Source organism: Pongo abelii, chromosome 1 (genome assembly GCF_028885655.2).
Source record: "Pongo abelii isolate AG06213 chromosome 1, NHGRI_mPonAbe1-v2.0_pri, whole genome shotgun sequence".
NCBI lineage: Eukaryota > Metazoa > Chordata > Mammalia > Primates > Hominidae > Pongo > Pongo abelii.
Window position 1 is genome coordinate 118,625,872 of NC_071985.2, and position 26,357 is coordinate 118,652,228.

Below are 26,357 nucleotides of genomic sequence, written 5' to 3' on the forward strand. Positions count from 1 at the left end.
GAAAACTCCAAGTAGAATCACCAGGGGCACAAAGCCCTTCCAAGCCTCTGTTTTCTGATATGTGAAACGAGCAGGGGCCTTTGTAATCTCTTGGGACCCTTGAGCCCTCACAGTGATCAGCAGAGAGGTCTTTACACTTCAACTACTAACTGCAGAAGGGGCTTGGTTGGGAATTCTTTAAAGAGAGGCGTCAGGCAGACCCAACTCCCACCTTTATCTCTAGGAAGGACTGGGCTGGGACTGAGTTGCTGGATGCCCTGCAGAACAATGGTGTGCGCGGAGGGCAGTGATCACAGAGACATAGGAGCCACCCCAGGTCCAGGAATCTGTGATTTCCTGCTGCTGGACCTGGAAGAAAGGGGCCTGGGTATGCCTGGGAATGGGCTATTTCCACTCCCATTTGGGACCTTGCCCCCTTGAGGAAGCGTTGCCTCAGCTGACACTGACAGGAGATGGCTCTGTCTGGTGTGAGAGGAGAGGCAGATGGGGGTGGGGGAGGATGGAAGAGGTGAGAGAGGAAATGCTGACTGCTGTGTGGGAAGCCAGAGAAAGCTGGGCATTGCCTGGGAGAAGGAACCCGAGCTGCGGGGACAGCCAGGGAACAGCAGGCCCCTCTGCAGCAGCAGCAGGAGCCCCAGGGACACCCCACTGGAGGGCCTGGCATGGCCTGTGGGCTGTGGCCTCCCCTGGATGCCAGGCAATGCCATTCCTGAGCAGGGAGGTCTCCAGGTTCATACAGTGCAAAGAGGCAGTTTCTCTAAGCCAAAGAGAGGATCTGCAAACTTCTGCTGTGGTGCTCAGGCGACCCCTGGCACCAGGGCCGTCCAGTGCCTCCGCTTCTGCCTGGGCCTCCCTCCTCCCAGCCTGAGCCTCACTCTGTCTCTGCCACTCTGCACTTGGTGCCTGGAAGGGAGGAAATAACTATTAGTGTCACCTGCTTACCAAAGAGAGACATTAGCTGGCTCTGGCAGAGCATGCAGCCTATAATTTTTGGAGGAGTTACAATAATGGAGCTAATTTGGCGCTTCATCATCGTGCTCCTGGGTGAGCAGGGGGAAGGGAGGCCTGGGGCCTGGTTTAGAGCAACCTCCCAGCAAAGAGCTCTGTACTTCCTGGGGAATCTCTGGGATCCTGGCCCCATGCTCCCTCCTTCCTGTCCCCCTCTCCCACACCGCTTGCTTCTCCTTCCAGTGAGGCATTGTCAGGATGCAGTTTGGAGATGGCTGAAGCCAACCCACTAGCGGCCAGAGGCAGCTCCACGGCGGGATGGAACAGGAAGGGGCCCGAAAGTGTCTGAAGAGTTTGCTCTGCACTGGATCCCTGCGAGGTGTCTTCAGTGCATACACTCATTGGGCTTCACAGTTCACCCTATTTTACTAATGAGGAGGTGAGGTCATCTGGTACAATGCTCTCATTTTACAGCTGAGGATGCACAGCTCAGGGAGGCACAGTGACTTGCCCCATATCATTCTACTGATTCGCAGCAGAACCGGGATTTGAACCCAGGCCTCTGAGAGCCAGCTTAATTTTTCCCTTAAGTTCTCTTACTGGGAACATCTGAACTGGAGCCTGAGAAGACACAGGATGCCCTCCCCAATCCTGCTGATTGAAGGCGCTGCTGGGTAGGGAAGCCCAGGGCTGGGCAGGAAGAAAGAGCCAGCAAATCAGCTCAGCTTCCATGGGGCCTTGCAGGCAGGAGCTGGGGCCTCTGAAATCCAGGCTAGAAGATGTGTCATTCCCACCCTCTACCCAGGAACAACTCCAAGGCAGCTGCCTCTTCCTCCAACTTTTGCTGACTTAGACATCCATGGGACACACCTGGCCCCTCAGCCTACCAGGCAGGCAGTGGGGACTGCACACCCAGTGGGCTTAGTGCCACCACCTGCCTCCATGTGGCAGGAGAATGAAAGGCTTACAAACAGATTGTATTCTTGCTATATGCACGTCTTGGTTTTCCTACTAGCAGGTGGCCACGGTCTCCTGTGGTTTCCTCTTATGCCTGTAAATCAGGGCGAAAGGCACCTGCCTCACAGGTAGCCATCTCAAGCATCACAATACTGCCCATCATCAGAAAGGATCAGAGATGTTCAGTGAGTTTTACAGTCACACAGCTAGAAAGCAGCAGGGCAGGGATTCGAACCCCAGGTTCTGCGCCCAACTCCATGCATCGCTCCTTGGAGCTGTTTATACTAAAACTCCTGTAGCAGACTCATGGTTCTTCCCTTCTGGAATCATGAATCAGGAGTTCTTCATTGATGATTAGTCATGGGTCTAGATGAAGGCCACCAAAATGCCTAAAACATGAGGCCAAGGGAAGGTTCTTGGTTTTGGTGAAGAGAAGGTGGAGTCAAAACTGATACAGTCTTAGAAGGCATAACCTCTAAATTATGATGTAATAGTAGGTGGGAACTAGGAGGGAAGGCATAGATGCCCCAGGAACTAGATCAGCCATTTGGGAGGACTTCCTGAGTTCCAGACGGGGGTGGAACACTGGAAAAGAGACATTGATTGTTAAGCTGAATGTGATCTTGCTAGGAAGCTGGGACTGGATAAGTTGGCTGATCACTTGGGGCCTCTTGCTTCCTAGTGACATGTGATTGGAGTTGCTTTACTCTGATCCTTAAATATCCCGCACCAAGGGAATGAATTTTGAGATCTGACACCTTCAACTCTCCCAAGAAGCCTGTAGAGATCACAGACCATCTCCTCACCCCTCCTCAAGACCTAAGGAAGCAAGGAAATAACAGTGAGGGATATAACTACACCTTTACAGGAGACAGGGGAAACACTTCACTAGCTCAAAACTTTCTCATATATGGGTTTCCTCCTCCCAGTCCTGGCGGCTGCTCCCCAGAGACCTCAGGTACAAAGATCTGTGCAGAGAGGGCCCAGGGTTCTTCCACTGAGCTGCCACCTTGGGGACAAGAGTTTTGGCCCAGGGGTTCTGCCCCTGCTGGCCTAGCTTCTCCCCCTCCCTCCTTCCCCTGAGGCAGTGTCTGCTGCAGTAGTTTGGCACTTGATGAGACAATGACATAACAGGTGATTTTCGTGAGAAATGATGGGCTGAGGCCAGGGTGCTGCACTAGCAGGTTTAAGTGAGCAGGATGGAGCCTCCCATAGTCTGTAATGCAGGGTGACACCATCCATTCATTCTTCTTTCAAGAGAGGCAGGTGGAGGCAGGCAGAAGTGAGGTAAATATTCTAAGTCTCAGAGCTTCCTCTCTCATGCTTCTTGCTTCCAGAACACCAAGAAATTTCACCTTCAAAACCTACATGGTCCTCGGCAGCCCTAACCCTCAATAACCAGGGACAGAAGGTGGGGTGGAGTGGGGTGGAGCATGGACAGTTCCAGAGGAGGCTGGGTGGGATGGAGGAGAAGAGCAACGCCTTCAGAGTCAACACACCTGAGTCCAAAGCCAAGCTTAGCACATGAGACCCTAGGCAAGTTACTTAACCTCTATGAGTTTCAGTACAATGTAGAGATAATTAATTATGCATTCCTCCCAGGCATAGAGTATGAATAAAATGAATGTAATATGTGTTAAGGGCTGGGTGCAGTGGCTCATGCCTATAATCCCAGCACTTTGGGAGGCCGAGGCGGGCAGATCATGAGGTCAGGAGTTTGAGACCAGCCTGGCCAACATGATGAAACCCCGTCTCCACTAAAAATACAAAAATTAGCCAGGCATGGTGGCACGCACCTGTAATCCCAGCTACTCGGGAGGCTGAGGCAGGAGAATTGCTTGAACCCAGGAAGCCGAGGTTGCAGTGAGCCGAGATCGCACCACTGTACTCCAGCCTGGGCGACAGAGCGAGACTCTCAAAAAAAAAAAAAAAAAAGTGTTAAGTACCCAACATAGTCCCTACAAACTAGTAGATGCTCCATAACTGTTAGTCTCCTCCTCTCTTGACTTTGGCTTTAATCACCAAAATAAGTAGATTCAAAGAAGTGGAAGAAACTTCAAAATCCTGTCCAGAGTATGCGTGTTCAATTGGTTCTTCCAACTAGACAAAAGCGATGGTTGTCAGTTCCTGAGACTTCCCTGGGGCTTGTAAAACACAGATTATTGGGCCCTGCCTTCTGGTGAGGGTAGGGCCCAAGAATTTGTGTTTCTGATTAGTTCCAAGTGATGCTGATCTTATTGGTCAGGAACACATCCTTGGAGATCTATGGCAATAAGGAATATTTACAGAATGGTGTCAGCTATCTTTGAAACACTGTCTTTGCTTAATACCTAATTTTCTTAAACCCTGTAAATTTGGATAAGGCAGATTCTTACTAAAATGTAGCTACCCAGTGTGCCTTGTGGTGCACAGGAAAAAGGCAAAGGGAAGTGGTGAGGGCCAGGACCAGTCCAGCAGCCCACATGGCTTCAATCCTTCAGAACCCTTGTTTGTGCCTAAAAAAAGAGAAGAGGCCTTTTTATGCCTCAACTTTTGCTTGGCAGCTCTGATATTTAATGACTTCAGTTGCATTAGGACATGTTCCATGTCACAGAGATTCTAATAGGGTCTGACCTGGGGCAACCTCAGAATCTCTCGCCTTATATCACGAACTGAGGCTATGTAACACTCACCTGGGAAGCCTGTCAATAATGCAAACATCCAGGCCCCCCCTCCAGAGATGATGACTCAGAAGATCTTGGGTGCAGCTCAGGAATCAAGTCTCCACCTCCCAAGCTTCTAATGCAGAGAATATTCAGCCCACCCCCTGAGGAACACCTATGAGGCTCCACCCTGACACCATCGCAATAACCACAGCAACCCTCCTGGGGAGACCAGAGGCTGAGGTTAAGCAAGGGCCTACTCTTGTCACCCATTCATTTTGCCACCTTAACCAGGTGAGCCCCACAAAGCTGAGTTGCTCATTAATTCAACAAATACTTATCAGCATCTGTTATACACCAAGCACTGTGCTCAGTACTGAGAATACAGTGGTGAGTAAAATATGGGGTTAAGATTAGGGTGAGGTGAGTGAAGTACCCAGGAGGCAGAATGGAAGGGGGCACTCACTCTTGGATACATGCATGAGCCTGACAGTGAGCACCTCCTTCACTTTTGTACCTGGGCACCTGCTTTGCCTCACCCTTGTCCTGGTCCTGGCAAAACAGACCCAGATCTGTCCTTCAGGAACACAGTTGACAGCAGAGGGAGGCGCTGGAGGAAGTGGCCTGAGATGAGTGGGTCTCTGCCATGTGAAGAGCTGAGGAAAGAACGGTCAATCAGAGGAAGAGAAAGTGCAAAGTCATGGGGAAGGAAGAGCCTGGGGCATTTGAGGAAGCCTGTGAGGAGAGCCCTGGCACGGGGGAGGCTGAAGAGTCAGCCCCGTTCGTGGAGGGCCCTGTGGATCTTGATAAGTGCTTTTGTTTTTATTCCTAGTGCCATTGGAGGTTTTAAACAAGGAGTGGTAAAATCCATTTTCCATCTGGGGAAGAGCACTCTGGCTGCTGTGTGGAGAATGGGGTGGGAGAGCAAGGGAAGCAGGGCGGGCAGATAGGAGGCGGCTGTATGCAGGCACGGGGGTAGGCTTTGGCCTCCGTGTGGCACTGGAGATGGACAGAGGTGGGTGGGCTTGAGATGGAATTTGGAGTTAGAATTATCAGGGCTTGATGATGATCTAAATCCAAAAGAGGAAGGCAGATGTCCACAAAGATGTCTCATTTCTGGCTTGAACAACTGGGTGGATGGAAGGGCCAGGCTGGGGAAAATTAGAGGAGAATGTAAACAGAAAAGGGCAACTCTGAGCCTCTGAGAAGTTCTAGATTTCCAGCCACATGGCCATGTCATTTTGGATATATGAGTCTGGAGTCTAGAAGAGATGTCTGCGGAGAGACCATAAACTCGGGAGCTATGAGTGGGGAGATGGATATTAAGATTATGGCTGAGTGAGGAGAGGAGAAGCTTGACAAACTTCACTGTTTAGAGGCAGGGATGGGAGAAGAGGCTGGCACAGGAGACCTGAAAGAGGCAGCCAGAGAGGTGGGAGAAGAACCGGAAGGAAGTGGAGTTGTCAAGAGCAGGGCAGTCAACTCTGTGAAAGGCTGGGAAGAGCTTCTCTACAGAGCACCTTGCTATGGCAAGACCCAGAGATTCTGGAGTGTGGGGAGCAGGAGGTGGGGAAAGACCTTAATCTTCAGGATGACTGTCCCCAAAGAAATGATGAAGCCAACGTCACTCTCACGCAGTGCAGGCATGTGCCTTGGGCTGAGACCAAAGCCCTGCCTATTTGGCACTCCCTTCAGGGCACTTGTTTGCAAGAAACATTCCTCAGCTGCCCCAGCAGACTCCTCAGGAAACCAGGACCAAGGTATCTTCCCTCCTGCTGAGACTCCCAGCCCCCATAGCCCTGCGAGGGGCAGAGAGCAAATCTCTCACCAGGGAGATGCCTGCCCTCTCCCCAGAAGAAACTGGCAGCTGTTTGACAGCCACTCGGCAAGACAACTTGTGACAAGAAATTAAGATGGATTCTCATCATTAACTTCATTAATGTACCATTTACTACCCCCACCGCCCCTGTGGTTAATGAAGATGACAGTGGAAGGACCAGATCTGAAGTGAGGTCCTTGGCTCTGGGCTCTCAGGCACAAGCACCCTACGGCACAGACTTCCTGGCTTGACCAGGCATTGCTGCCATCTCTTCTAAAACTTCTCCAAACTCCACTCCCCTCAAGCTCCTTTCCACCCTCTCATAGCCCCTCTTCTTCTCCACCCACCTTTTAAAAAGTCATTAGAAAGAGATCTGCACCTCCCAGTGTGTTCTGACTCACGGATATTTGCCCAAAAGTAATGGTGCATGTGAAATACTAAGCCTCTTTTCAAGGGCAGGTTCACGAAGGGGAGGCTGAGAAAAAGTTTCCTAAATAAGACCATCTGTTTCTCTGAAGATGCTCAGATGCTGAAACATTTGCTTCCCGCTGATGTGCTTTAGTCTCAATGGGTCCCTAGGACAAACCCAGACTCAAGGATCTCACCCACGTCCTCCGTGCACCGCTGCTCCACACCGGCTTGGGGATGCCTGCTCCTCCATGGGGCAGTCCTTAGCTCTGTGTCCACACTGCAGGGTGAAGCTGGAGTATACTGAGTTCATATAAGGAGCCTCAATTCTGGTTGATCATTTATTCATAATGCTGCAAGGCCCTTGGGGCAGAGAAGCACTTGAGAGTAAAAGCAGGCGTGGAACTCAGAACAAACAGAACCTGCCCCAGCACCCAGCAGGAAGCCCCGAGCGTCACAACAGACACATCCCACCCTTCCACCCCAGACACCCCCAGCATTCTTGCTGAAGCCCTAGGAGCCCGGGCCTGAGGAGGAGCAGGGAATCAACTCACGTCACCCAGGCCGGTGTTCACAGCAGGAGCCCCCTCTCGGCATCCTAGGAAGGAGTGCCCACTCCCACAGCTCCTCTCTCTCAGGGGAGAGCTGAGCCAGCCATGGGGACGTGGGGCGGGCAGAGCGTCAGTCTCCACTCTCCTCCTGCAGCCCCTCACACGGCAGTTTAACACATCCTGCCGGGTTCCTCTTGGAAGTCCTGACTTTGCCTTGGGGCAGTTGTAAGATTTCTCCCTTGGCCTTTACCACCCAAGGGCAATGGGAGCACAACAACCAAGGGAGTCAGAGGAGGTGACCCAAGAGGGGGTGACAGGACAGCTGGCCTGGAAAGATAAAGTTGTCCAGGATGGTCAGAGGGATGGAGAGGTTATTTCAGGTGGTAGAAAGAACAAGACGAAGGCATGAAGGTGGGAAGGATTTAGTGGGGAGGTGTCATCAAGAGGCAGGATGGTGTAGTGGCTGAAAGTGGAGTCTCTCAAGCTTCTGTCCACATCCTGGCTGTGCCATTTAGTAGCTGTGTGCCCTTGGGCCACTTGCATAACCTCTCCATACTTCAGTGTCCCCAGGTAAAAAGTGGGCATAATAATAGTAGCCATCTCATAAGGCTTTTGTGAAGATTATATGACATCATACTCATAAGCACTTAGGGCAGGACGGCACATAGTAAACACTCAATGTTATGGTTATTATGGCTGGAGTGTAGGGCACCTGGGGCAGAACAGTGGAAGGTGAGGCTGGCTAGAAAGGCGAGGGCCACCCCATGAAGAAGCTTGAATGCCATGTGATTCTGTGGGTTAGTGATTTTTCATGCCGACTCCTAAAAGTTCCAAGGAGGGAGCCCGAGGGGTTGAAGGTACTCTGGGTGCCCTGTTTCTGAGCCACTCTTCAGCTGCTGTATAGGATTGGGCTTTTGGATAATACTTCATTTGAAGAAGAGGCTTTCCAACTACAAAACAAGTGTGAAATGAGAAGCCACTGAAGAATTCTGAGCAGGAGACCAACCTCCTGGTTACAGCAAGGAGGATGGATTGGAGGGGGTGGGCAGGGGGAGTTAGAAAACTGCAGGGATCTGGCAGAGATGGTGCAGGCCAGAGCTGAGGTAGTGCAGGGGGGATGGGAGGAGAGGGCCTCAGAGTTTGGGGACACTCAGCAGGGAGAAGCTGTGCAGCTTGGGAACTGAGTAGCTGTGGAGGCCGTAGCATCTGAGCTCATGCTCACTTTCTCCTGGCCCCTGCCACCCATTCTTTGCAAGCTGCTGAAGCCCCAAACTGCTGCAAGTCCTCAAAGGGCTCTGCTTTTCACAGGAAGCAAAATCCAAGCACTTCCAAGTCCTCCCTTAACCTCCCTCTTACCCTTTGCTTACTCTGGTATCACAGCCACCATCCGCTTCCCCCAGCCAGACCCACAGCACTCTTTGCTAGCCTCTCTGCTGAGAGCTCTCCTTCCACTCTTGGCTGCTCCTCCCCATCTTTCAGGACCATTATGAGTAAAGCGGCCGCACACCCACTCACTACCCTTGGTCAGGTCCCTGGCTCCCTCGCTGCCCTTGGGTACCATCTTGCTTAGTGTACTTTTGTCTTCCTCCCTTAGAATACAAGTTCCTGGAGGGCTGGGACTTTGTCTTATCATTACTGTCTCTCCAGATCCTCCAACATTTAGTGGGTGTGTGATAAATGAATGACACACATGAAAATGGTCTCTGGTGTGGGTGTCTGGGTTGAAGGTGACACAGTGGACTGAGTAGGAAGTAGAGAAGGAAGGGCAGGGGTAGAGCCAGTCTCCCATTGTCTGCAGAATCAAGGACAAACTCCCAAGTATGGGCTACTAGGCAGGCAAGGCTGGCCCTTGCCTGGGGCCCTGTTTCTAGCCTCATCTGGGAGCCCTCCGCCCCTGTCATCACCATGTTCTCAGCCACAGGGAACCTCTCATGCGCCCCGAACACTCCCTGCTCCTTCTGTGTCTTTAGGCACTGTCGATCCCTCTCCAGAGAAAAAAAGCAAAAGCCCTTGCTTGCTTTTTTCTGCCAGAAATCTACTTTTACTCACCTTTCTAGATCCTATCAAATATCACCCTGTTTGGAAGCCTAGCTTGAAATCTGGGGCTGAGTTCCTTCTTCCTTGCTCTGCATGCCCACATCTTGTCCACACCTCTATTACTGCACCGATCAAATCAAACAATACTACCTACTGACATGCCTTTCTCTTCCCTGCCCCTGTTCTAAGACCGTGAGCTCTTTATAATAGTAGTAATAATTATAATAGTAGCCAATACTTACTAAGCACCTACTCTGCGCCAGCCACTGTGCTAAGTAAGCACTTTGCACAAATTACCTCATTTAATCTCTGCGGCAACCGTAAGAGGTGGGTCCTATATTCATCCCACTGCACAGGTTAGGAAGCCAAGATTATGAAAGGTTAAGTAAGCCATACTACTCTCTTAGGAGTACTTAACCTTTCATAGTCTTGAGAGCTGGAAGCTGGATCTGCCTGACCCCAAATCCACATTCTCAACCATTTGTTCATTAGCCAGTATTTGCTGAGCACTTACTACACATCAGGCACTGGGCTACACATGAGAGGTATAAGGGTGAATAAAACCAGACCCCATTCGTGCCTTCAAAGAGCATACAATCTGGTGAGAAACATAAGCATTCATCATGTAATCCCCAGATCAACATAAAAGTTAGAATTGTAGTGTGTGCTACGAAGAGGAGGCCTGTGTTGCTATGGGAGGAGATATCACAGGGGCTGGCTCAGCTCCAGGTATCTGGCTTCCACATCTGTCTCATCTCTGTACCCCCAATACAGAGCCCCAGGCCTACAATGCGGGGTTGCTCAGTGAATGTTTCTTTAGCCATTGGAGTCCAATTGGCTTCTACCTCATCTCTCTTCCAGCCCCCCTACCCTCCCACAACCCCTGGGGAACTTAACAGCACTTCCTGCCCAGTGCTTCTGAGATCTTTTTAGGTCTCCTATGGCTTTCCTGAAAGTATAGCGGATGCTTCTCTGCTGATGATGAGAGATTCAGACAAGCCACTTAATGACTAAGAGACTAGAAGTGTTCTGTAAGAAATGGGGAATCATTGTTCTTGCTTTGCTTAGCCTGCATTCCCAAGATGGACTCAGAGGCACTGATGCCACTCACTGCTTATTCAGGAGGAAACATGGCTGGCCTTGGAGAAGAACAAAACATTTGAGGGGCAATGGGAACTAAAAAAATGGGAGCATTTGGATTTCAAAACGAAATTGCTAGGTTCCTTGAGGCAGGCGATAGACACCACTTAAGCATCTTTGGGTCATCTCAGTTGGTGATGGCTGATAGATTTTCCAGTTGGAATCTTGGGTTCTCATGGCTGGCAGGGACCTTGAGGATAGAGCATCTCATCTAGAACAACCCCTTCATTTTATAGCCCAAGGACCAGAGATGGGAAATGATTTGCTCAAGGTCTCATAGCTAATTGGGGGCAGAGGGTCTAAAGTCCAGGTCTCCTGATTCATGGTTCACCGCTCTTTCATGGGCAGCCCACAAATAGGATCTCTTTTTCTATGCCCAGGACTATGTGACTGCATCAAGGAGAGAGAAGTGTTTTAATCAGTTGTTGCAGACGGGCCTCTGGGAAGCCAGGGAGTGCAGTGTTGTGCTATAGATAGGTGAGCCTTTAAGAATCTTACTCTCCAGATGCCCTGGGCACTGCAGCCAAGGAGAATGCTACTAATATGGACAGCGACATCAGGTGGACAAGTTGCACTAAAGGACAGATTTCTCCAGAAGCCAACATCCTGGCTTCCCCTCCCCTGCCAGCAGATCCACCTCCTGCAAGCACTAGCCAAGACTTTCAGCCAGCTGCTACTGAGCTCAGACCTACCCTATCAGCTCCTAGGTTAGAAGTCTAGAGGGCTACGCTGGTTTCTGCTGCTTTCTGGACAGCAGTGACCTCTCCTGCACCAGAGAGCTCATTACCAGTCAGGGGCCCTAAGGCAGCCTCTCCTGACAGCAGGTGAAGATGAAAGCAATAATGTGCTAACTGTTCTGAAGCCCCTGGTCACCCTTGTTTTATTGAAGTCCAAAGTCTCAAACATCTCTAATGAGTATAAAAGGCTGGTAAGCCATGTGGGATCTGACTGAAACCTCCTGAGAGAGGGTAGTGCAGAGAGAGGACCTGGTGAGGGCCGAGCTGGGGCCTGGCTTTCCAGAGAAAGAGAGTGACTACCGGGAGATGCTGACCCTCTCTGTTTGCTTAGCTCTCATCTCTTATTTACTCAAAATTAACCTGTTTATTTTCCCTTATTAAATAATCCAGTCCTCTGCTGCTTGTGTGTGCAGGGGTACAGTGAACCAAGAGCTGCTGACTTGCCACCAGGCACAGTGAGGGCCAGCCACTCCCCTGTGCGAAGCCTGGAGCCAGGCTTTTGTCTTCTGGCCCTGGTTTCCTCCCTGCCTCCAGGTCATAGTGAGATCTGGAGCCAGTCCTTTCACCTGGCTGCGCCCATGGATGGAGGGTGCAGTTCACTTTTGGGTGCAGGGGCCACACCACACTGCAGACTCAGCACCTGCATGTCACCAGCTGCCACAGTCCTATGAGAAAGAGCAGGGGTCCTGCAAAAACCAGGGAGGTCTGCGGGACACTGCTCCCCTGGAGGGAGCCATCCTTGACAGCAGTTCATAGAGCCAGGGGCAATGCTGTTTACCCCGAGGGACCCCTCATATCCCCAGCCAAGCCTCCCAGGTCCATAATAAATCAACTCAGACTCCCCCAAAAGAGAAAGCCTGTGAAAGAGCAGGCAACTCCGCATCTGTAGGACTTGGTGGTGGGGAAATGGTGACAGCGGCCTTTTGTTTGCTCCCTCTCAGAGGGACCACAGGAGCTTCCAGAATTCTTCCTAGGGCCCTAACTTGATCATAACACTGCGCGAAGAACCACTCCTTCCAGAGTTCTTTTACTAAAATGTAAGCACCCCTTTCTGCAAGCATTTCTGTAGCTGCTTTTGTGTCCTGCTGGGCATGCTGAAGCACAAGCAGGTGCAAGGCAAGGACCCTGTCCCAAAAGGGGCTCTCGTCACTAGATGCTGGGGGGCACAGCTGCAGGGCAAAGGGGACTTGGTGATTCCTGTGAGCTGTTAGAGGACAGGAAGCCCTGCAGGGATATTGGGGAGAGATGCTTACTGTGGGCTGGACCCTGGGCAAGGGTCCATGGGGGTGTGGTGTGGGGGCGTGATGTAGGTATAGGACTATCCAAGCAAAGAGGAGAAGGGGAGGCATTTTGGCAAAAAGGACCAACAATATACCAGCCATGTGGAGTGGAGGGTTGGCACAGAGAAGGGAGAGAGCAGCAGGTGAGGAGGTAAGACAGGGCCCAGTTGCTGAAAGCCCCAAGTGCAAGCTAAGATGAGCCTTGATCCCAGAAGCCAAACAAGGGAAACCACTGAAGGTGTTTGAGCAGTGGCACTGATATATGAAAATCTGGCACCAAAGCACTCACTAGTCGCACAGCCTTGGGCCAGTTATTTAACTTCACCAAACACTAATTTTCTCCTGTGTGCAGTAGGGATGATGAGAGAGAGCGCACCTACCTCATAGGGCTGAGGTAAGACTCACTGAGATAATCTAGCAAAGTACTTAGCAGAGGCCTGGCACACAGTCCATGTGCAATGCGTTGGTTCCTAGTACTATGCTCACTGAATCTAAAGAGTTTCAGTAACTCAGGGCTTGAAGGGCTATTAAGGGAAATAAAGGGGCTTCTCTTTATACCTCGGTGCCTCTGTGAGACATGGAATATTTAGCCAGATGTGATGCTGATCTGCCTCCTGCTGCAGGACCCATGCCAGGGCACAGCACTTGCTATATGTCTCTCTCTTGACTAGGGGACTAGGGAGCCAGGAGATGCACCTGAGCGAGATGGGGACTCTAGCACCTTCTTTTAACTGGTTACACCCCACTAGACCATCTGCATGTTGAGGGTGGGGACTGCATACTCTCCACAAAGCATGGTGCCTCTGGCAGGCACTCTGTAAATACGAATGGAAACACAAATGAACAAGTGGATGGAGTGTAAGCCAAGGTGCAGAAGGGTGAGGGTTCCCTGGAGCAGCTTCCTAGGTGAGCTGGAAGGGCATTGCTCAAAAGCGGAGTGCAAGGACCACTCTCTCGAGAGTCACGAGTCCAAGCAGCTGGCAAGGCTTCTAAACCTGAGCAAGTTCTTCGTCTGTGAAATGGAGGGGAAAATGCCAACAAGCCTGCCTCGCAGAGTTGCTGAGAGCCTCACAGCTAGAAGTGATCTTCATGGAGGCGCTCCACAGGGGCTGGTGTGGGATGGCTGGCTCTGTGGAGGCCACGGGGTTCTGTGTGCAGGAGGGGTGGCCGTCTCCACAGTGTGCCCAGCCCTGGCCCCAGCCAGGCCTTTCCTGGGAAGCTGGGGGTATTCACCTTCTGCTATTCCTAGAATTTGATTTGGGGGGTGACTTTCTTTCGGGGTTCTGGACAAAAAGACAAATCTAGGGCTAGGAAAGGGGGGGCGTGTCCGGGCCGCCTAGAGGAGAGTGTGGTGAGCGCAGGCTCTGGAGGTAGGGGGAGACAGGGCCTTGGTTTATTCTCCAGAGGGGACCAGGGCTGTAGGAGTCTCCAGGAGAGGGTGGCTCTTTGCAAGGAGAATGGACAAAAACCCTGGTGTCACCCTCGACTCTTCTCTTTCCCAGAAGTCATTATCTCCTTAGAGAGGCCTTCTCTAGCTAAACATTCAACAACTATAGCCTCCTGCTGGTCATTTTGTATTCCACTTCTCTGCCTTTTGTTCTCCTTGATACTTTTGACTATCTAACTTATATACTTGCCTCTTTTATTGTCCTTTGCCCTAATAAAATGTAAGCTCCACTCGTAAAGATGGCAACAATAGACACTGGGGACTACTAGAGTTGGGAGGGAGGGAGGGGGCAAGGTTTGAAAAACTAACTGTTGGGTGCTATGCTGACTACCTGGGTGGCAGGACCATCTGTACCCCAAACCTCAGCATCACGCAATATACCTATGTTACAAACCTCTATATGTACCCTCTGAATCTGAACCTAAAATAAAAGGTGGAATTTTTTTTTAAGTTGAAATTTACTTTTTAAGTTCCATGAAGCCAGGGATTTTTGTCTGTTTTGTTCTCTCTTATATCCTTAGCACTCAGATCAACACTTAGCACATAGCAGGTGCTCAATAAATAGTTGTTGACTGACTGAATTACTGAATGGATGGATGGATGGAGGGCCTCATCTGAAATCACCCTAAACCCTGACCTCTTCCTCCTCAAACCTGACTCTGGGAGCCCCATGGGAGGAAACGTCTCCATATCTTGGAGTCCCTCCTCAAACCTGCTGGAGAAGGCATCACCATGACAACGCCCTCCTTCATCAAATGGAGGAAGCAACCTGGCAAGGCACTGTTTAATGCCACAGATGGGTGTGCTTACTGTCTTTGAGGTTTTCCTATTCTTTCAGAAACTCCCAGGAATCCCTGGCCATGACAATTCTGGGGTCAGGAGAGGCAGCAGAGCGTGTGCTCTGTGCTGGGTTTATTTTTAAAGGATGACCACATTTAAGGAGAAAAGAGAAAGTGGACCTGAGGCCTGGCATCAAACACTTGCCATCAGATGGGACGGCAAGTGTTTGTCTCCTTGGTTGGCTGTGATTGACAAAGAACAACTGCACTGAGGGGCAGAAGCAGAAAAGAATCATGAACCTGCTGGGAGAGGGGACACCTGAAGGCTAGAGCATGTGTCTTGTCCAGGACGCTGTCATGACCACATGCCTGGATGGGCAGGAAGTCAAGGGGGTCAGTGACTGAGAAGGGTGAGCTGGAGGAGAACAGGAAGAGGCCACAAAGGGGCTGGTGGTTTGAGGCTGCAGCCAAGGGGCACATGGAGAGCAAGTCAGGCCAAAAGCAGAACAGCAAGGACCAGGGTCAGAATGTGGTTGACACTGAGAGGGAATATTGGAAGGGGCAAATTGTACTGAAGAGGCAATATTGTTTCCATTGCCTTTTATACCCAGTTACTCGCAGCATGGAGGCCAGTCCTTTAGTCTTAAAAACATAGCACTGTGTCTCCAAGAGCCTCCTCCTGACCCCAGAGAGCCCCAACAGATGCTGCACAGGACATGAGGCCCATGGTCTGCAAGCCCCTCATCTGCCCTCTTGTCTGCTTCTTTGCAGGAAAGCGTGGACTTGGGAGAGATCATGTTCTCCCTTTGCTACCTGCCCACAGCAGGCAGGCTCACCCTCACAGTGATTAAGTGTCGGAACCTCAAGGCGATGGACATCACAGGCTATTCAGGTACCTCTCTTAACCCGAGTGGCCTGCCAGTAGCCCAGATATTAGGATTTGCAAGGGTGTTCGGGGAGAAGGAGAAAGAATTGTCAGCATTCTTAGAATAGAAGCACCAGCTCTGGACGCAAACTGCCTGGATTTGAACTCCAGTTCTGCCACTTCTTTGCTGTGTAAATGATTTAGTTTTCCAGTCTGAAAAGTGGGAGTAATAATATCTTACATGGGTTGCTTTCAGGAGAAATGAGTTAATTCATGTAAATGTTCAGAATGATGCCTTACACATATAAGCACTCAGTAGATATCATCTGTTGCTGTCATTCTTTCTCTTAGAAGAGGGCGATAACAAGAAGTAAGTATATAGGATTTAAAAATTAAGGATAAGTTTTCTTATTTTTATGAGGCCCCAGGACTTCCGGAAGGGTTATGTCAAGTTTGAGTGTGTAAATGTTTGCCAGTCTATGCAGGCTTATGGCAGCAATTCTGTGCACTGAGCCAAGGAAACAAATCCACTGAAAAGCAAAATGCATTTGTATTTCAGGCTTTGCTGCAGGCCTCCTGGCCTCAGCCTCAGCACCAAGAGAGCTGCTAGGTACAGCAGGAACATAGAAATATGGTCTTATTCTAGCGACAGAGGAAATGCTTGTTTGGGGGCAGCTGCACAGAGACCTGCAGGATGGACGTAGTGTCAGAGGTTTGAGTCTTTCCCCACAATTCTGCAAGTTGTGGAAGGAGGTATTTGAGTTTGGAAATAACAAGGAGTAGCTTGAGTCTTGGGAGCCTCCTTCCCTCATCAGCTCAGACTGCTCTGAGGAGTGAAATGGGGTGAAGCCTCTCGGTCTGGGCTGCACTCAGAATTGCAAATGTGGAAAAAAGCTCAGTTTGTTTCCCTAGATCCCCTGTCCTCCTGCTCAAGAGACTCTCGATGATTCAGATTACCAATGTAAAACCACGCTGGAGGTGCTTCTGAACTTAGCTAGGAATATATTAAAGATTTTTCCTCATATTTGCTTTGTATTCTTTATTTATTTGCTGGAAACCCCCTAAGTTGTGGAAGAAGGCATTTGAGTTTGGAAATAACAGAGGAGTAGCTTGAGTCTCGGGTATAATCAGTTGCTGGAAAGAGGTGATAGCCCAGCCAAAAACACCTGGGCTCAGGTGGAACCTGGTGCAGCTGGAAGAAGAGGACGTATCAGGCCTTGAAAACTGAAGTTTCAGGACAAGGTGGTCAGGAAACCCTAGAGTAACATGTGTTTGTTGCAGCTCTGAGTCCCTCAGAGCTACCTACACACATCAGGATGTGGGGAAGAGATTAACGGATCTCTTCTGGCCTGGCAAAAGCTTAGGCAACAGCAAGTCAGCTTCCCCTAAAATACAGCCAATGTAGATTTCATTTTAATACCAAAATAAGTGCATAACAGGGAAGAAAATTCACTGAAGACTCTCAAGGCTGCTGAGGGAAATAGGATTTTGCTGCCTAAGTCCCCACACTATCTTCTCTGGTGTAATTAAATTGATGCGCTGGAGAGAAAGTCTATGGTGAAGCTGCTGAGGTCATCACAAAAGCTGCTCTGAATCAGAGAGTTTGGGGTGTGAGATTTTTTCATGCTAAGTTCTAACCTCCCTTTCACAATTGCCCCTCTTTTTGACCTGGGTTTGGAACCTGTTATTAAACCTTGGCTTGATTCCGAAGATCCAGGGGTCCTCTTTTCATTACAGGTTTCTGTCTATTTTGTTCATTGATGTAAGCAAGTATCTGGAACAGTGGATAAAACACAGTAAGAATTCAATAAATAGATATCGAATGAATGGATGGTTAAATTTACAGCATGAGGAACCTGGCCCAAGGGTGAAGCAGTGGGGGTGTACTTGCTAGGAGCCTCTTGAACTAGATCTCCTGTTCTTGAGGATGAGTTTGAGGTTTCCCTCAGCCCAGACTTATTTGATGTTGGACTAAGCTGGGGAGTGAATGGAGCTTATTAATTGCCTATTCTTGAATTGTGTGGCATTGACGTCTAAAACCCAGGATCTTCCTATTCTCCATGATCTAAACTAGCCCTGAGTCAGTTCTCTAAGCCTATCTGCTAGAACCATGACACTAAAAATAGCACAAAATAATAATAAGGACCAGTATGCTACAAAGGGGTGGTGAGCACATTCTAAATGCTGGATTTTGATGGCTCCCATGACAATGAGACTGAAATACACTGCTGGTCTTTGTGTCCCCTCCCTCAGCTGCATAGAGCATCATAGGCTGTTAGAGAGGAAAGGACCTCCAAGATCACTGGGGCCAGTATTCCACTAGAAACCACGGAATTTTGCCCCAGAAAAGCCTAGGGAATGGTCATCTGTCTGCTTGGCTTCATGGATGCTGGTGAAAGTGTTGGTTCCTGCAAGGGAAATATGTCCACTGAATTTTATAAATTTCATATCAGCCAGGCACAGTGCCTCACACCTGTAATCCCAGCTACTCAGGAGGCTGAGATGGAATAATCACTTGAGCCCAGGAGTTCAAGACCAGACTGGGCAAAACAGCAAGACCTTGTCTCTTAAAAAAATAGATATGCCTTGTAGGGGTGAACAGAGTTGGGGAAGGTTGCTAAGACATTTGCTCAGTGGCCCATGGGACAAGTGGCTCTGCCTCTATTTTTCCAAGCCTCATGATATGGAAATCTGCCCTGATGTGGGAGTGTATGGAAATAGGTACCGCAGGGGAATGAGGCAGCACCTGAGCAACCTCAAGTCTGGAGCCACTTTGCAAGGCAAGGTACATCCTTATGGATTTTGCAAGCTGCTGTGTTAAAGACAGGTCTTGGGGCTAGCTCTGCCCATCTGTCTACCTGAACCTGGATAATGTCCTGGGGCATATCCATAGAGAATGGAATCTGTGGAAACCAGAGCCTCATGCCGGTTCTCAAAACTCTTACTTCCTTTTTACTGAAAATCCCCGAGAGAGGGTCCTTTCAAATGTGTAGTTAGAGACAGCAGGTTGATTAAACACCTCATGGTCTCTCCATAAACCCAACCTCATGTCCCCATAGTTAAGGCGTAGCTATTGCTGCCACATGGATTAGTCGGCAGCTCATTTGGGTGTCTACAAAAATGCCTTTCAGGCTTGGGGTTTCTGATCAGGTGTCACAGTTCTCTCTAGTTTCCACCATGGATGTGTGCCTCAACTGCCATCTGAATGATGCCAGGCAGTACAGGGCCCTAGTGGGTGCTCAATGTCCAGGAGATAGAACCATATGCCTATGAATCACAGAGCTGGGGAGCAGCTGCTTGGCTGGCACCTCCTGACAGATTCACAGGAGCCCTGGCTTCTGGGCAACAAGGTGTCTCAGCACATCAGCGTCTCGAAAGCTATTATTACCTGTGAGCCACCCTCCCATTTCTTGAGCTGTGCAGCATAAATAACAATTATGATAGTGATTGAGACACCTGTGCTATGAGATACAATAGGTTTCACTTCCCTTGGATGAGTAGAAAATTTCAGGGTAGAAAGATGACCATGAAATACCCATTCAGAAAACTAAAGAAAACAAAAGAATGGGAGGCACATGGAAGTTCAATAAAAGCATCTCTTTGCAGGATGGAGAGAATCCAAGATCCCAGTGAGAAAGGAAATGTCAACCAGCTGCCCTGAGTCTCCCAGGGCCACAGCTCCCTCATTCTCCACTGCCCAGAAGTGGGCAGGGAATGGCTTCCAGGGAAGCAGAGTGCAGGGCCACTTCCCGCCTTCTAGATGCCAAATGCAAATGAGATTATTGAGACAATGGGACCCAAAATTATGTTGTCAGGTGGGGAGGACATGAACAGCATTGTGATTGTTGCTGTTCATTTCACTCTGACACATTGTGTCTCCTTGGCCATTGTTGAGTCCTATTTTCACCCTGCCCCAAAACCTTTATCCTTTGGTTTATAATTCTGGTAAAACAAAAAAGTCACTCAAAGAAAAGTACTCCACATAGGTAAAAGAAATAGTGTCATTGTTCAGCCTCATCACCTTTTTGAGTCAGCCAGCGATTGACGAGCTGAGATTTAGGGCTGTGAACTGCCTACCCATCGGCAGGTGTCATGTCTGATTTGAGGCCAGCTTCCCCATTAGTAAAAGTCCATTAGGCGCTCTCCCAAGAATACTGAGGTAGCTAAAGACTCTGCATTTATTAAGCACAGAGTGTCCTCAGAGACAGGTGTGCTACATAAATACAAGGTGGTTTAATTATTTTAACAACCCACTGATACCATCTGATGAGCAGCAGTAGGTCTAGGGCTTCAGTCCCTTTGCTGCAAATGATGTTTGCAGACATCTGTTCAACATACTCCATTCCCTTTTCTCTGTCCCCACTGGCACAGATCCCTATGTGAAAGTGTCCCTGCTTTGTGATGGGCGGAGGCTGAAGAAGAAGAAAACAACCATAAAGAAAAACACTCTCAATCCTGTCTACAATGAGGCCATCATCTTTGACATTCCCCCGGAAAACATGGATCAAGTCAGCCTGCTCATCTCAGTCATGGACTATGATCGGTAGGTAGGCGTCCTAGAGGGACGTAATTCCACCCCTCACTCCCACTCCAGCACCAGCACAGGGCTCCTTGACCTTAGACCTTGTGATTCAGGGCTCAGCTTTAGGGTTCAGGCTTCAAATCTATCTGTACCCAAGAAGGGTACAGGAGTTTGAGAAAGAGCATAGATTCTCCCTTAGCAAAGGTTCAAAGTTCTTTTCCCAACTGGCCTATTTCCGTCAGGGACAGCTCTATCCATCAGTTTCCCTGAATTCACCCCTTGCTATTCCCATTCTTCCATCTGGCATCAAATCCTATTATCTGGCCTTTGAAATGCCCCTCTATCCTCTCTATTTCTGCTGTTGCTACTACTGTCACCCTGGGATGGCTGTGCAGCCTCCTAGCTGACCCCTGCCTCCATCAATTCCTGACCCAATTCAGTCAACATACTAAGGACACATCTTCCTAAATGACAGCTTTCTTCCTGGACCTGCCCTTCTCAAGAACCGTCAATGGCTCCTGTGATCCAGGCTTTTCCCTTGGACTCTGACGGCCTTCCCTAATCTGGACCCAGCATATCCATCCAATCGGATCTCCCCTTCCTCAGATATTTTTCGTCTCTTCCACACATCCTGCTCATCCATCTAGGCTGGCTCAAAAACATTTTTCAACTACTCCAGTCCCCATAACTTCTCTCCACTTGTCACTTTAGCTAAAGGAGAAAGAAACCATGCAATAAAGCCTCAATACAGGACTTTTAGCCCAAGTTCTCAGGCATAGTATTGACGAACATACTTAAGGAATAATTGATGTTCTTACCGAGTGAATAAATCACATTCCAGCCACTGGGGTTTTGGAGAAATGGTGTTCAGAGGCTGTCGATTTATTTGCAAATACTGATGTCTCAGTGAGGTTGTAATGTGTTGGCGGGGTCAAATAAGTGAAGAGATTTAGACTGTCTCACCTCCCATACTCAGGCTATCTGCCCACCACTTCTTGAGATTCCAAACAAGTTTATAACCTTTGCTTATCTGCCTGTGTCCAGTGTCCACTGAAGGGGACTAGGCAAAGCCTTCACTGCCACTGACACCCAGAAGCCCTGACAAGCATCTGTTTTCAGAGCTCAGAGTTCTGAGTTAGACCCATCCGGCAGAGTCCTATCACCCCCCACACTGGACCTCCTTTTCTGAGGGCATGTCTGGTAGCCAGTGCTGGGACTTTTGTTTCTCCCTCAGAGTGGGCCACAATGAGATCATAGGAGTCTGTCGTGTGGGAATCACTGCCGAAGGCCTGGGCAGGGACCACTGGAACGAGATGCTGGCATACCCCAGGAAGCCCATTGCACACTGGCACTCCTTGGTGGAGGTAAAGAAATCCTTCAAAGAGGTGGGTGAGGTCACCTGGCCCTTGGCATGTTTGCTGCATGGCAGTGTGGGCTGGAGAATGGCAGTCAGCTGCGGTGACACCCTCGGCCTTTTGTGGAAAGGTGGGCATGAGGGCCACATGCTTCTTACCCAGTGCGTAATAGGCCAAAAGGAAATGGAGGAAGAAGGTGGAGGCTGCCAACACAAAGCCCCTGGTGTTGGGCATTTTGAAAGCAACACTGAGTTCTTAATGGAAAGCAAGAACTTTGAAAAAGACTTCCCAGCGGACCACTGTGCCAGGTCTGAAATGCTTTCACAAAGCCCTTGGCCAAGTCTGTCCTTTAGGAGAAAACCCCAAGGGGGTGAGATCAGAGCTTGGCAAGACATTCTACCCCTGTCAGAACAGTGAGTTCGCTGAGGCTCAAGCAAGGCAGTCACTTGGCAGTTTTCACTGCTTGGCTAGAGATGCCAAAGAGCAGATTCCTCCTCTTATGAATGTTGGTTCTTGCCCTTGTTGGGGAAGGGAGCATGGCCTCAAGGTGTCACGCTTTCTGGCTAAAGCTGTGGAGCTGGGTTGCGCTGGGTTCTAACAGAGACGTAACGGAGAGAGCACTGAGCTGGGAGTCCCAAGACTTGGGCTCCAATCTTAGCCCCTCCTGACTCGCTGTATAATCTTGACCCTGTCACTTCTCCCTCAACTGCAAAGAAAATATCCCTTTGAGTAATATCTGCAAACTTCTCCACCCTCCACTGAATCCCACCAACTTAGGATCCTGTATTCTATCACCCTGGTGGTCCCCAGGGCTGCTTTTTCTCAAATGGATTGGAAGTGTGGGTGACCAAACAAGGCTTAAACCTCTCTCATAATATCTCATACCTTGGTCTGTATCCTAGAAAGCTGGGTGAATATTCTGTCATCTTAACAGGCTTCAAACCTAACAAGTCTAGAAAGCTGTATAAATTGGAAATTCTACTAATACAAAATAAAGCTTTATCCCTTTCGCTGCATGGGCCCTTGGCTTAAAATTGGAGTCACCTTCAAAACAGAGACATCCCTCCCCACACTCTATGATGCAGAGAAGTCAGGTCTGCAAACCCATAGAACCCGCCGGCTCCCTGCCCTCTCATGGAGGACAAGCCCATTTCCGCCTGTTTCTGGCAGACTGAGGTGTCTCAGGAGAGCCTGAGAGCCAAGGGGATTGGACCCATGGAAACATAGGTGATAAGGACCTTGGTTGTGGGGGGATGGGGGACAGGCTAATTGAATCACCTCCCCAGACAGGCAGCATGTGCTCTGTGCAGCTCCTGCCCTGTGACCTTTGGGGCGGCATCAAGAGATAAAAAGAAGCAAAGTTTCTGGCAGTTGAGGCTTCATATTTCTGTCTTGTGGGTGCCTTGATTGTCCCATAGCTGTGGAGCTTTAATGAGTGAGGCCAGTCCCTCATCTCTCAGCTTCCCCAGGGGAGCCCGTGCCCCTCTTTTCCAGAAAGACCTTTCTGCAGAGTGTGGGTGAGGAACCCACAGTACAGGAGGCGCTGCTGGGCAGAACGCTAGACAACCTGCAGACAGCATCCAGCACCTCACTGAAGGCTGTGTTGGTTCAACCCAGGGAGAGGTCATGACAGCCCCATCCACCCCACCACCCCTCCTCCCCTACTTATCATCCTTTGGAGATATTTAAGAATAGAACAAGTATACTAAACTGTTTAGGGGTGGCTTAGGGGGAGGGCATGGAATGAAAGCTAAGAGGCCTCTGGTCAGCTATAGGGCCTTAGAAAACTCACTGCCCAGCCAGGCACAGTGGCTCATGCCTGTAATCCCAGCACTTTGGGAGGCTGAGGCGGGCAGATCATGAGGTCAGGAGATTGAGACCATCCTGGCTAACACGGTGAAACCCCGTGTCTACTAAAAATACAAAAAATTAGCCAGGTGTGGTAGCGGGCACCTGTAGTCCCAGCTACTCGGGAGGCTGAGGCAGGAGAATGGCGTGAACCCGGGAGGCGGAGCTTGCAGTGAGCTGAGATCGTGCCACTGCACTCCAGCCTGGGTGACAGAGCGAGACTCCATCTCAAAAAAAAGAAAACTCACTGCCCGACTCTGGTCTTTGGGTTCCTTGGTAAAATGAACCATCTTTGCTTTTCTAGGAAACTCTGACCCTAAACAATGGCTGGGCCCATGAGCCCCCATCTTGTGCTGTGACTGCCTTTCTAATCTTGAATCTGCAATAACCCATCCCTGTTACCAGGCTGGGCCTGACTGTGGAAAATGGAAAGTGACAGAGCAGCGGCTACAGCTGGGGGTGGGGTGTTGAGTACCACGGATGGGCCAGGACTTGGCCCCAGAATCACTCTCCTTCATGATGAATACAACCTAATTAAGCCAAATAATTGATTCCAAGTCCCTGTTTCTTTGAGAACTCTAACTCACTGGTTCAGGCTACAAAAGAAAGATAAAATAGAATCAAGCCCTTGAAAATGAATATTTGATGAGACAGTAATCGGAAAGTAACAGTATATGGAAAACAAAAAGAGAATAAATTGATATCCTTTGGGTTTATTTTTTTCCTGACCTCGCAGGCCAAGCTCCCAGGAACGCCCCCTCCCCCACACACGATCCTGCCATTTTCTGCTCAGCTGATCATTCTCTATATCAAGAAGCTAAAAATGACACTCATCTCGGCAACCTGGGATTTCCATAGTTCACGTTTATTTAAAATTGTCGCTGACACATTTAGCGCCCACAGTTTAAATATCTTTATTAAAATGCATGTAAACCCCCACAGGGCTGACGTTAAGTAAGCACCTTGTGTCCACGCGATGCATTGTGCTTGGAGGCAATCCTCCCGCTCATCCTCAGAGCTCACATCCTGCCTTCTTTTCGTTCCCGTTCTGGATATTGAGCAAGAACTTTGCCCCTGAAACTTGTATTTCCCATTTGTATAATCATAAAGAAATCTCCTCCAGCTCCTAGAAAGATAAATGGGAACATATCTGCAAAGCACTCTGTATTTATCTTGCACCTTTCTTAAGGGATTTTCAAGTGCTGTGATCATTTCTTTTTTATTAATGAGAACAGAGGGCATTATACTTGCTCACTTGTTTGGGGCTCAAAATAAGGCTGAGGGGAACAAATTAACTGAAAAGGTGTCTTTCCCTGCTGCAATTCTTTCATGAATAAAAATTCATTGAGCCATCACAAGTGGCCTTTCCCAGCTGCAGCACCAGCCCCCTTCTCTCTCAGCCCAGAGCCACATGTCATCATTGTTACCACACACAGGGTTGACCAGCGCTCTTCTCTAAGGCATTTTATTATGAGGGCCGGGTTCAGATCATATGCCAAAGATGTTAAATCTCTGTTGGAACGGGACCCATTTCAGAGCAACAAAAGACCTTACTGGAACACAGGCATTCTGAAACAATAATCTCCCTGTGTGCTGGGGACAGGTATGCTGCTATTTCAGAGCCACTGTAAGCTTCCTGGAATCATTCGCCTTTCCATTGTCCACAAACCCCATCTCCTCCCTTTGTTTATCTTCATAGGAAAACTCGGACTAGCAGGGGAGCCAGTGTTCCTTCTTCATTTGTTCTGGATAAACAGTTATGCTCCCTGCGACTACTCTTTGGGCTGTTACATAAAGGAAGAAAGACACTCTGTGTAGCCCTTTTATGTTTTCTCCTCTGACCTGGCCTATCAGTCAGGTTGTTTAAGTGGCATGCTTACTCAGGGAAGAAGCCAGTGATTATAATGTACCTTTCACTAACAGTAAAGGTTGTAACAGAAAAGTAGAACTCCTAAAATGAAGGTCTGTTAAATAAGAGCATTAGTAATCATCTGTTGTCACCTTCTGGTTAAGAAACACTTGAGTCAGAAGCCACAGTGGCCTCAAAAACCAGGCATTTATTTATCTAAAATATTTCACCAGGGAAACCCTCGGTTGTGATTTCATTCACGTGGATGCTGCAAGCAGAGAGACTGCCACCTGGAGTTAGGAGTAAGTACCTGGTGTGGACCCAAAGACGTTAGGTTGCTTATGACCTTTTGTCTCCTTCTTCCCCTAGTGTGGCCAAATGCTGAGATAGCAGCAGGACGGAGTGGAAAGAACACTTAGTTGGGTGTTAGGAGACCTGGTTTCGGGTCCTGGCTCTGCCCCTAGCTAGCTGTGTCTTGACTTCTCTGTCTTCGTTTTCTTATTTGCAAGAACAAGAAGGTTAGACTGGATCAGCTTCCAAGCCTGCCTCCAGTGCTGACATGCTAAGATTGCTTAGGTCTAGGTCAAATAATGGTGGTCATCGGTACCTGATTGTCTGGCCTTTGGTTAGTTGTAAAGATCTTCAGGTGGCCTGAACAGGGAGTCCTAAGAAGCCCATGAAGAACCAAGCCCAGAGAAGGGTAACGGAAGCTTTCCTTAGAATTGAAAGCATTAAGGTAGTTTAGTAGGTCTGGGTCCTTCCTGAACTTCGTGGGTTTCCCATCTACTCCGTAGGTGATGCTGGATAGAAAGTGATCTATTCCTCAGGTGGCTCAGCCCTTCTACGAATGGCTGTATTGAGGGAGAACCACATCCTCCCCTGACCCCGAACCTCCATGTATGCACAGATGCATAGTGTTGCAGCTTCTACTCAGTCCCCTCACTCCACAGTGGAGACCCTCAATGCTCATGAGAAGCAGAAGGGGCTGCACTTCCAGGTCAGGAAGGCCATCTTGACCACGTACCTACCTCTTATCTCTGGAGCTCTGTCCTGCAGACACCCACGACAGTACTGGGTCTCTTCAGCCCACTCCAAGGATGGGTGAGCAGTGGACACTGACTCACTTTGAAGTTATTAACATAAAGCCCCCAGGCAGGTCAAGAATATTCATGG

The 26,357-nt window shown here is 49.3% G+C and overlaps 1 protein-coding gene and 1 long non-coding RNA gene across 6 annotated transcripts in view; one reads left to right on the forward strand and one right to left on the reverse strand.

Moving 5' to 3' along the window:
- Positions 1-26,357, forward strand: part of SYT6 (synaptotagmin 6) — a 63,862-nt gene that overhangs the window by 34,607 nt on the left and 2,898 nt on the right. For 3 of the 4 annotated variants that reach the window (XM_054553902.2, XM_054553899.2, XM_063728126.1), the window contains 3 exons: positions 15,517-15,637; positions 19,982-20,153; positions 21,367-23,146. In XM_054553902.2, the coding sequence (XP_054409877.2) occupies positions 15,517-15,637; positions 19,982-20,153; positions 21,367-21,904 (831 nt within the window). In that variant the 3' untranslated portion in view covers positions 21,905-23,146. Of the gene's footprint in view, positions 1-15,516; positions 15,638-19,981; positions 20,154-21,366; positions 23,147-26,357 lie in introns of those variants that run through there. The other variant, XM_054553908.2, reaches the window with a different exon arrangement.
- LOC129058970 (uncharacterized) lies at positions 961-7,890 on the reverse strand. Of its 2 annotated transcripts, none has more exons than XR_008524491.1 (3): positions 7,329-7,890; positions 6,972-7,137; positions 961-2,724 (listed from the first exon to the last, which is right to left on the reverse strand). It is a non-coding gene; the product is annotated as an uncharacterized LOC129058970 (long non-coding RNA). The 2 variants fall into 2 exon arrangements; XR_008524490.1 differs by having other exon boundaries at positions 967-2,724; positions 6,972-7,154; positions 7,329-7,871.